The sequence below is a fragment of the Hippopotamus amphibius genome, chromosome 2 (assembly GCF_030028045.1).
Source record: "Hippopotamus amphibius kiboko isolate mHipAmp2 chromosome 2, mHipAmp2.hap2, whole genome shotgun sequence".
Taxonomy (NCBI): Eukaryota; Metazoa; Chordata; class Mammalia; order Artiodactyla; family Hippopotamidae; genus Hippopotamus; species Hippopotamus amphibius.
In genome coordinates, this window is record NC_080187.1 from 77,721,162 (window position 1) to 77,732,452 (window position 11,291).

Below are 11,291 nucleotides of genomic sequence, written 5' to 3' on the forward strand. Positions count from 1 at the left end.
GTTTATTGTGTCTCCACTAGGTGCCTTGCATGTGATTTACACAGTGAATGGCCCTGCTTTCGGAGCAAGTTAATGATATAATATCCCCATTTATATTCAGAGCAGTCAACACTTTCTAGCGCTCAGAATAATAAAAGCACCTGCATTTAATATACATGGAAGAATGGGAAGGCGAATAGCAGATAAGGCACAATCAGGTAAGTGTAATCAGATGAAATATCACAATATTATAGTAGATCAGCATCTGGTAATGACTTGAATTTTGAAAGACTGACAAACAGCATGGCCTAAAGGAGTCAGGCAAATCGCATTCAGAGCAACTCTTCCCAGAGCTGATTGCTCCTCTCATGTGTTTTCTGGCAGATTAAGCAGGTAGGGTTTCTTATTTTAACTCTTCTAGGACTGCATTGTGCCACTGGAAAAACACTGGCAACGGTTCTTTATGAGCCCAGATCAGAAACAAAAACAAATGATGTCTCTAAAATAAAACCTGGCATCTCCCAGCAGTTATCTCAAATTGATCCAAATCAATTTTATTAAAAAAAATAAAGCTTGCGGTGATAGGCAGAGCTTTCATTTCCATCTCTGTACTTGCCTGCACGGCGCCGACATCTTATTTTTTTGCAAGCGGGGAAAACTTAGTTTATTAGAAACTTATTTGTCTCTGAGAGGTTTTTCACTTTTGACCCTTGGCAGCTAGTAAACCTAGCTATCTTGGCCTTGCACGAGTCCTGATGTAACAGAACCATAAGGAGTCAAATAGAAATCTTCAGATTTGCAAAAGTCAGAACTGAACAAATCTGGTTTGTGTAGAGGAATTTAGCAGTTTTCCTCTCCTTTTAAGTTACTTGTTTTTTTTTTTTAAATTTTTTAAATTGAAATTTAAGTTGATTTACAATGTGTTAATTACTGCTGTACAGCAAAGTGATTCAGTTATACATATACATACATATATATACATTTATACATATGTATGTATGTGTGTATATATATGTGTATATATATATACACACACACAAGTTCTTTTTTTAAAAGATTCTTTTCCTTAAGTTACTCTTTGTTGGTGGCCAGTGACCTCTTCAGTTAACTCACTTCAGCTTATCGGGTACCACAGAGGCAAGGAGGAACGCAAGGGAGGGTGGGAATGGAGGGGGCAGAAGGGCTCTTTAGCCCACAGTCTGCTCCAGCGCTGGCCTCTCCAGTGGGAGGTTCTGGAAATGTCCTTGCTGGTACCTGCTGCAACTGGACTAGACACAGAATGTAGAAAATGGCATCGACAGCTCCATCTTCTGAGAAGGGCTGTATTCATCCTCTTGTTCCTCAGTTCTTATGCTTTTGTTTGCTGTTCTAAGCGTGGTTGCCCTGGGCACTGGCCAAGGGATGTCTATTTCAGTGAAACCTTCATAAACTTGAGTACGAAGGAGATGAAATAACTGTCCATTGCATTTAGGATAACTCAATTTTTATGGCGATCACTGTTCCCAAAATGTCTCTGTCTTTGCACCTGGTTTAGTCAGCTCGGGCTGTGATAACAAAATACCACAGACACAGATATGAGTTATCTAACAATTCCGGAGGCTGGAAGTCTGAGATCAGGGTGTCAGCACGGTTGGTTCTGGTGAGGGTCCTCCCTTCTTGGCTTGTAGGCTATAGCCATCTCCACATGTGCTCACTTGACCTCTTCTTTTTGCATCCACAGGGAGAGAAAGAGTGAGCTCTCCCATGTCTCTCCTTATAAGGACACAAATCTCATTACGAGGGCCCCACCCTCATAACTTCATCTAAACCTGTTTACTTCCCAAAGACCCCATCTCCAAATACCAGCACTTTTGGGGGTTAGGGCTTCACCACATGAATCTGGGGTGGAGTATAGTTCAATTCATAGCACCATCCAATTGTATTGTTGTGGCAGAGTTACTGAGGCTGAGACAAAGGGAGCCACTGTGTGGCCAGCAAGACTGAAGGGTGCTGGTAGTTCAGTCCAAGATGGAGCAAACGTCAGTGAACCAGAGCCCTTGATGGCCAATTATACTCTTTATGCCTTCTTCTCACACACCCACACCCGCACTCACTCATCCCTGCCACACCCACTTTTGACTATTAGGAAAAGGATCTCGAGAGAAAGTGTTTGTGTCAGGAACAAATTGGGAAAGCCACAGCTTCAGGACATTTATGGTGTCAACACTCTCTTGTATTTTCTATCACACTTCCCACCCTTGCAGTAACATGAACTGATCACTGATTTCAGAACGATAAATAGACCCACTCGGGAGCCTCACTCACCCAAGAGTTTTCAGTTATATTCTGAATACGAAGGATGGAAAAATAACTAATTTTCAGATGTCTGATGACAGGAGTAGAAAGTAAGAAGGAGTTTATGGAGAATCATGGGTTTATTATAACACCCTATTTCCAGAGCATCCCAGTTTATAAAATGTTTTCTTTAACAGAATTCATTATTCAGTGCCTTGGGGAGGTGGGCTGAGATTTACATTTTACAACTGAAAAAACTGTGAGCTTCTACTAGGTCATGAGAAGAGATCTGGGTTGTCAATTTAAACATGAACTCTACAATGTTGAAAATGGAAAACACCCCCCTCAACAGTTTGTTTGTTTGGTTGGTTGGGTTGGTTGGGGTTTTTTTGTACTTTCCTTGTGGCTCAAGAGGACAAAAAAAAGCAGGCTGTTGTTATTTTAAATTGTCATTTAATGTGTCTGGGCCATGAAGAGCCATGGCCCTGTCAAAAAAGAGCTGTATCACTACCTGATTTGTGATGGAGACGACCTTAGACAAAGCCCAGTTGAGGCTATTTCACCCTCCAAATTGAAAACGTTTCTGTTTCTGCTTGAAGCCACATTAAGGGGTATTTCGTAAATAGTGATGGTGGTATTGTAACCATACACATTGTTCTCTAGTAGCACCTGCATTCCTCAGCCTTTCATCAGAGCCCCCATTCTGGAGAGCCAGGCTACTGCAGTAAGTAAGCAGTGACACAGCTGTCTGAACTATAGTGTGAGCATTTATCCATCCTGGGTGTTTCGATATAGACTGTGCTATATTTGATTGGGTATGAAGTGTAAGCCTCCTTAACTGAAGACTGTGGCTTATACATTTTGCTACCACCATCTCTTTTGGGGGCAGGTAAAATACTGATCTTTTAGAAATGATAGTGGAAATAGATTGAGGAGAATAAAAAGACAGGGGAGACATATGGGTGTGATGGCATTCACTCACCAAAAGGATAAGAATCATTACCTGAAGAGAGAATTTGTATTTTAGGTAACAAAAAAATACTTCTTAGTTACTTTTTCAATTACATTTGAGTTGTTTACTCTGACCAAGAGAAATATCTGAGTTTGCCTTTGTTAAATACACACCCCAAATCTAAACTTGGTACATCACAAGCTTCTGGAATTAGAAAAGATTAGATCTCCATGCATGTTAGTTCTTAGGAACTCACCTAGCTTTCTGCTTCAGCTTTCTTATTTCAAAAGCAGAAACATATTATTTTTCTGCCACCTTTCATAATCTACTCATTTCTTAGCTAAATTTTCCAGATATTTGTCAGAAGATCTTTTTTCTTCTGTGATGGAGCATAGCAATTGTTTAATAAATTGTTGCTATCAAGACATTACAAAATACATAAATAAATAGATTTCTAAGGAACAAGTGTGCATAGTTGGAAATGACAAATTCTTAAATATCAAAAATGACTAGTGGAGAAAACCCATCTGAAAAAAAATGGTTAACTTAGCTGAGTAATGCGTGCTCTGATTAACATATTCTACAAATCTATCAATACTGTGGCTCAGCATGTCCTTGTTACTCTCTAAAATTAATAATGACAGATACCAAGACCCTATTAATATTGTAATAGTCTAATAGGCCCAGGCTAGCATGCCACAGAGAAGAATGTAAATCAGTGGCCAGGGTTGCCAGGCAGTCTCAAGAGAGTCTGCCAGGTGGGAGAGCTAAGTCCTCGTAAAACTTTCTTGACTTCTTCCTGGATTCATTCACCTCAGCACCCAGTTTCAGAAAATGTACTCATTTTGAACAGAAGGATGTGCTAGTACAAGGCAAAACCCACAGATTGTTCTTTATGCCCACAATGTATTTTAAGACATACTAATGTTCATGTCAGTGTATATCCTTAAATGCTCTGTCATCTGAAAACTAGTGGGAACTCTTACAAAGAATATATATACAAGGGTTTGGAGAAATAGGATTTCTCTGATTCTGGCACTGGCAGTCTCCCTTGTTCTTATCATCTCCAAAATCATCTATGGGAGAAATGGTATAATGTGTATAAACTACTGGGAGATACTTGAAAGAATAAAACTGAATGAAATAAGGAAAGAAAAACATTAAATAATAAGTGTAAAATACCCATGGTCGTACCCAGTACAAAGGAGGTACACATATAGCAGCATTGTTTTCCTGCTTTGTTTTGCTTCTAAGTGGTCCATGTCCTCAGGAACCATTGCTTCCCTTTCCTGTGTGGCCCACATGTACTTTGCAGCTCTCATAAAATTTTCCTTGGAGTAGACTTTGGATTTGAGTCTATATTGATAGTTCCTCCTTGTAATAATATGTCCTTATCATTTGATGTGAATTGATGTTGTTTTTTAGAGAGGGAGGGTCTATCTATTGAGGGCTGCCATCATTGGGTGGTGGTTGTTTTTTTTTTTAATATTTATTTATTTAATTTACTTTGGCTGCGTTGGGTCTCATTTTGGCTTGCGGGATCTTCATTGCGGCATGCAGACTCTTAGTTGCAGCGTGCATGTGGGATCTAGTTCCCTGACCAGGGATCAAACTCAGGCCCCCCACCTTGGGAGCGCAGAGTCTTACCCACTGGACCACCAGGGAAGTCCCCGTTAGGTGGTTTCGAAGCATCATTTGTTGAAAGCCATACAGGTCCACAGAGGAGAGACCAAATATTTTTCACTTGGAATTTCTAATCTAAATACCACAGCGGATCTCAAGGGGGAGAGCAAGGGTGGGACGAAGCCGGAAGAAAAGAGGCCAGATTCCAGAAAAAAAGGGAATAAAGGAATTTTTGCCAGGAAGCCAGAATTTGTTTGCATGCCCCAGGATTAACACCCCCAGATGTAGGTTTGGTGGCAGCTCCTGGAATCTGTCCAAGACCAGAATTAGCTCTGTTCTTGGAGTCTTCTTATCCTTCATCTGGCAATGACTCACTTTTAATCACCTGATTTTACTTAGGGATACGAGACATGAAATACATTTCTCCTCTCTCCCTCTCTTTTATGTTTTCTTACAACTTAAAAGAGGTTGGGTTTTACTTTGGTCTTGACTCTGCTGGCAGTTTGCCTGACTGATTTTTCTCACCACAAGCCCCACCCATCTCTCACTCCTGTGTATGCTTACTGTATTTTCTGGTCATTTCACAGTTTCAGCCCTCACTGCCTTTCACTAAGCATTGTGCCAGGCGTGTACTGGAACCAGCCACCTTCTTGTCCCTGCCTTTTGACCTACTATTCATCCTCAGGGTCTCCTCCAGCATCACCTGCGATGAAGTTTTCTCTTCCTTCTCTTCCATCTCAGGTCTAATGAGCTCCATTTTCTTTATTTCCATAGCACATTGAGCGTTGTAACCTGTACCTGTAGGATTATGCCTATATGCAGGCATGCTTGTCTTCTTCACTGGATTGTCAGCTCCTTGGTGACAGGGTCTGTGCCATTCATTTGTTAAAAAATTAATTAACTAATTAATTGTTTTTTTTGGCTGCGTTGGGTCTTCGTTGCTGCGCACAGGCTTTCTCTAGTTGCGGCAAGTGGGAGCTACTCTTCGTTGTGGTGAGTGGGCTTATTGTGGTGGCTTATTGTGGAGCATGGGTTCCAGGTGTGCAGGCTTCAGTAGTTGCAACACGTGGGCTCAGCAGTTGTGGCTCTCAGGCTCTAGAGCGCAGGCTCAGTAGTTGTGGTGCTCGGGCTTAGTTGCTCTGCAGCATGTGGGATCTTCCCAGACCAGGGATTGAACCCATGTCCCCTGCATTGACAGGTGGATCTTTTTAAATTTTTTTTAAGAACTTTTATTGAGATATAGTTGACATACAATAAACTGCATATGCTTATTTATTTATTATCTCTAAGCATTTTTATTTTATTTTTAAGAACTTCTATTGAGATATAATTGACATAAAATAAACTGCATATAAAGTGTGCAATTTGATATTTTTTTCTTATTAGTGATGTATATATGGCAATCCCAATCTCCCAGTTCATCCCCCCTCAACATCCCCCCTGCCCCCCACCTGGCTTTCCCCACTTGGTGTCCATATGTTTGTTCTCTACACCTGTGTCTCTATTTCTGCCTTGCAAACCGGTTGATCTGTACCATTTTTCTAGATTACACATATATGCATTAATATTTGTTTTTCTCTTTCTGACTTACTTTGCTTTGTATTACAGTCTCTAGGTCCATCCGTGTCTCTACGAATGTCCCAGTTTCGTTCATTTTTACAGCTGAGTAATATTCCATTGTATATATGTACCACATCTTCTTTATCCATTCGTCTGTTGATGGACATTTAGGTTGCTTCTGTGTCCTGGCTGTTGTAAATAGTGCTGCCATGAACACTGGGATGCATGTGTCTTTCTGAATTATGGTTTTCTCTGGGTATATGCCCAGTAGTGGGATTGCTGGGTCATATGGTAATTCTATTTTTAGCTTTTCAAGGAACTTCCATACTGTTTTCCATAGTGGCTGCACCAATTTACATTCCCACCAACAGTGCAAGAGGGTTGCCTTTTCTCCACACCCTCTCTAGCATTTATTGTTTGTAGATTTTCTGATGATGCCCATTCTAACCGGTGTGAGGTGATATGGCAGGTGGATTCTTAACCACTGAGCCACCAGGGAAGTCCTGTGCCATTCTTTTTTTTTTTCTTAAATTTTATTTATTTTATTCATTGGCTGCATTGGGTCTTCATTGCTGCATGTGGGCTTTCTGTAGTTGTGGAGAGCGGGGGCTACTCTTCATTGTAGTGTGCAGGCTTCTTATTGTGGTGGCTTCAGTAGTTGTGGCACATGGGCTCAATAGTCGTGGCTTTTGGGCTCTAGAGTGCAGGCTCAGTAGTTGTGGCGCATGAGCTTAGTTGCTCCGCGGCATGTGGGATCTTCCCGGCCCAGGGCTCAGACCCATGTCCCCTGCATTGGCAGGTGGATTCTTAACCAGGGAAGCCTGCCCTTCACTTTTATACGTGTGGTACATAGTAGGTGCTGATGGCATATTTGCTAAACAAACATTCAATACATTCTCTTTTGTTTCATGCAGCAAAATAATTTGAAGTTAATAGAGAGATTTTGACGTGCAAGATATTAATGAAGAGATTAAGTGCTTGTATTTTATTGTTTGTTGGTGCCATGGAAAGCTACATATTTTTAATAAAGATGGGAAAAAATTATTGACTTGGTGAGTCTGTGGCATGAACCATCCTGAAGGATGGCATGATGAGGTGGGACAAGGGCCCTGGTCTCAGATTCATAAGCCAGCATCCTAGGCAGAGCTTTGCCATAGACTCTTGCCACAGTCCCTGAAACCTTCCTTTTTTTGGACCTAATTTTCTCATCTTGTAGGATGGAGAGATAGGATGAGATAATTTTACAAGAATTACAAATCACTCAAGCTCTGAAACTCTATCATCTATCATAATATTTCCAGTTAAGGATTGTTTATTAGTGCCAAGAAGCCCCATCTCTCTAGCCCCAAAATAAGGCACTTAAATATTTCTTGTACCTTATTTAGATTTGGGGTCCTCCAGGTACTTTTTCTTAGTTCCCTCCTTTCCTTCTCCTTCCTCTAGAACTACGGTTTTTGCCTTGCAGCTGAAGGGTAGTTTGAATGTGGTGTTATGTGGCGCTCCCGTTCTTCCTGGAGGGTGACCTTATCCACCCCTCCACAGCCTCCTTTGCCTCATTACACCAGCCCCTCAGACAAGCCTTGGCCCCTCCTAGCTCGCCCTTACCTCCAACTGGCCCAGATGAGATTTTAAAACCTCCTTGCATTTTGCCCTATCTTCATTTTTTTGTGTAAAAGCCATATCACCGTGAAAATCTGTGGCCATTTCACCATCAGCTCACCTCCCTTTTGTTGTTGTTTGTTTGGTTGTTTTTTGATAGTTTAGAAGTGGATTTATTTAGAGAGAAACACACTCTACAGACAGACTGTGGGCCTTCTCAGAAGGTGAGAAAGGCCTCACCTCCTTTTTATCTTTTTTGTTTTTCTTCAGAACTCTCCCATTTTTAATATAATAGTAGTAAATGTTGTTTACAGAGTGTTTACTACATGCCAGGTATTGTGGTAGATGTTTACTTACATCTCTAATCCTTGTGGCATAGCCTCAAGGGCAGATATTTTATATTCATTTTAGAGATGAGGAAACTATCAGATTGTTTAAATAAATTGCCCATATTGTCTAATTCCAAAGCCAGTGCTGTTTCCACTGCATTAGGCTACATTTCAGCATGTGTAGGTCCATATCAATTTTTTGTTGTTTTGTTCATGTCAGCTTCTTATATGTTTCAGAAACAATATTATACCACCAAAAAGAAGAACATTTCACCACTTTATGACACATCAACTTGCTATTTTATTTTTCTTATACACTCATCTGTTATTTGTTTATATTCACATAAATTTTAAAGAGTTATGATTGTAATGTGGATGTAGTCCTTATTCTAAAAATAAGAATTCCATACCCATTTTCTTTGTTGCTTTCTTCTGTGTTGTCATTTTAATGGCTGCCTAATTTTCATCAGTTTATAGTTTATCATAGATTAAAATTTTTTTCTCCTGTAGAACATTTAGATTACTTCCATTTTGTGTTGCAGTAAATTATGTTGTAATAATGATACTTATGTACATTTTTAGATTAATGGTAGTGCGTTGGCTTTTAAAACCTTTATTGTGAAAATTGTGAAATATTCATAACAGACTTGAAGGGACCTGCATCTACCTATCACTAAGCTTCAACAGTAATCAACATTTTGCCCATCTTGTTTAATCAACTCCCCCACTTTTTTCTTGAGAACATTAAAGAAAATTTCAAGTAGATTGTCATTTCACTTGTAAATACTTCAGGATAGACTTAAAACTGATAAAGACTTTTCCCTAATCTAATACTCAGTTTAGTTTAAATTTCCCTGATTATCATGAGTGACTTTTAATATTTTGTTTGTGCAAATTAGGATCCAGATATGGTCTACAAGTTGCAACTGATTGTTACATCATTAAAATTTTATTCATTCTAAACAGTACACACACGCACACATTTTTTTTTTTTTGAAAGATTAAGTCTTATTTATTTTTAAAACCAAACCACTAGGAAAATATATCACAGTCTTGAAACAGCAAACAGGCTATATTATCATTTCAAGTAACAAGTGGGTAAAAGACAACAAGGTCCTTATCAAAACAATAAGGTGCCAGAACTGGGGCAAGAACAACGCATGTCGCAAAGGCCCTGGCAAAAGTGGTATTTGGTAATGGTGGACTGTCCCTTTTTTGCTCTAAAGGAGTCACAGCTTGCCCCCGAGTTGCTCACTTTTTCTCCCTTGACCTTTGTGTTGCCAAGGGATTGTCTCAATAGAGCTCTGTTATTTCAGGGGGCAAAGTAAGCAACACTGGGTTTGGGCTTTCATGCTCTTCTGTTTTATGAAAACTAGATTTTTCCAAACCCAGTACTTCATAACTCTCTTAACTACGCAGCTAACAATTCCTCTTTCAACGTTCATTCCTGAACACTAGCATGTTCAAAATTGCCTTTCCCTTCGAGGGTGAGTGTCACTGCAAGATTGTCTTGTCACTTGGCTGACTCTGCTGTAGACAGCCTCAAGGCCCATCGTGGCTTGTCAGTGAGAGGGAAGGTTTGCTTCCCCTACGGGCGTGATAGTGTTTCTTGTATTTTTGCAGGGTCTCCAGGCTGAGAGATGTCATGTGTGAGAATTTTAAGACATGCACATCCACATCTTGATGGCCAGAAATGAATATCTGCAAGGACCCTTTCAAAGTTTTTATCCAAACTACCTCTCCCAACTCTACATTTTAAATTAACCTCACGCCCTTGCATATAAAACAATACCAAGCAAAACAAAACCTCAGAAACCCCCTTTCCGCTTCTAAATTAGGGACCTCATGAATTTTGTTTGTGGAAAATGCTGTAGTGATCCTTAAGGAGGTTGGCAACAAGTAGAAGCACCTCTCCTCACTCCACCAGATCATAAGCAGGTTACGTGAACCCGCCAGCCTGTTGGTATCTATGTACTAAGAGAATCTGGTACCTTGGAGGGCTCTGGTTTGGTACAAGAAAGACTCCCTATTGCCAGGATAAGTACTTGCCACATGAAATTCAAACTCACAGAAACTCTCCTGTGCTATATCTGACTCAAACTTTAGCACCATTTTTTTCCATTTCACTTTCTAGAACTGAAACACAAAGGAATGAGTGTCCAGAGGCAAGTAATACAGGCCTTAAACTTGCTGCCATCCTTAATTTCCTTATTCATAAACTTTCCTTAAAGGATCCAAATCCCCATTCCTCTTTTAAAACAGATCCCTGCCCTCAGTCCCGATGGCCGATAGCAGACATCTATTTCCCAATGGATGAGAGAGACTCCTTCATCTTCTTGGTCATGGTTGGGATGAAGTTCATGTGGTCATCCACACACTTGGTCATGCAACTCTCCAGCTGCCTCTTCACCTGAAGCTCTTTACTCCCTGCATCTATTGAATCTTTGGCTTTATCATTGCAATGCATAGTGCATCGGGCCAGGTGGTCCTGGAATTTCTCCAACTCGTTGGTCACCAGGGCCTGGGCTTGAGCCAGAGGTGCATGGCAGCACTCAATGCACTGGTGCACTTGCTGCATGGACGCCTGGCTGTCCTCACAACAGCTGGCGCTACACCGGAACATGAAGCCCTGCATCTTCCGGATGTTCTCTCTCTCCAGACTCTTCACCATGGAGTCCACCGCCTCCTGCACCCAGAGCTGCTGCAGCTCCGCCATGGCGACCCCGCACAGCTCCCAGCTGCGCCGGCGCCCACCCACATTTTTTTTTTTTTTAATGGCATCAATTTCTTGGAGAAACCATGTCAGATGTCTGGTAGAGTGTCCTACATTCTGAGTGTGAGGTTTCCTTAAGGTTCATATAATTTGTTTCTCTATCTACTACCGAAGTCTCTTGATACCTGTAAGGTATTTGTTCCTATCGGTCTTTCAAATATATACACCCCACCCCCTCCCAAAATCAAAATGCATGGATGCT

At 40.8% G+C, this 11,291-nt stretch overlaps 1 protein-coding gene across 1 annotated transcript; it reads right to left on the reverse strand.

Moving 5' to 3' along the window:
* Window positions 1–10,615: 10,615 nt before the first annotated feature.
* LOC130846625 (protein FAM136A-like) lies at window positions 10,616–11,032 on the reverse strand. The gene has a single exon (XM_057724976.1). It carries the CDS (start codon window positions 11,030–11,032, stop codon window positions 10,616–10,618), a length of 417 nt encoding a protein of 138 aa, XP_057580959.1.
* Window positions 11,033–11,291: the final 259 nt, after the last annotated feature.

What these genes read in the sequence shown, in the direction of transcription:
- LOC130846625 (XM_057724976.1), bottom strand. Translation starts at nt 11,032, where the DNA reads ATGGCGGAGCTGCAGCAGCTCTGGGTGCAGGAGGCGGTGGACTCCATG.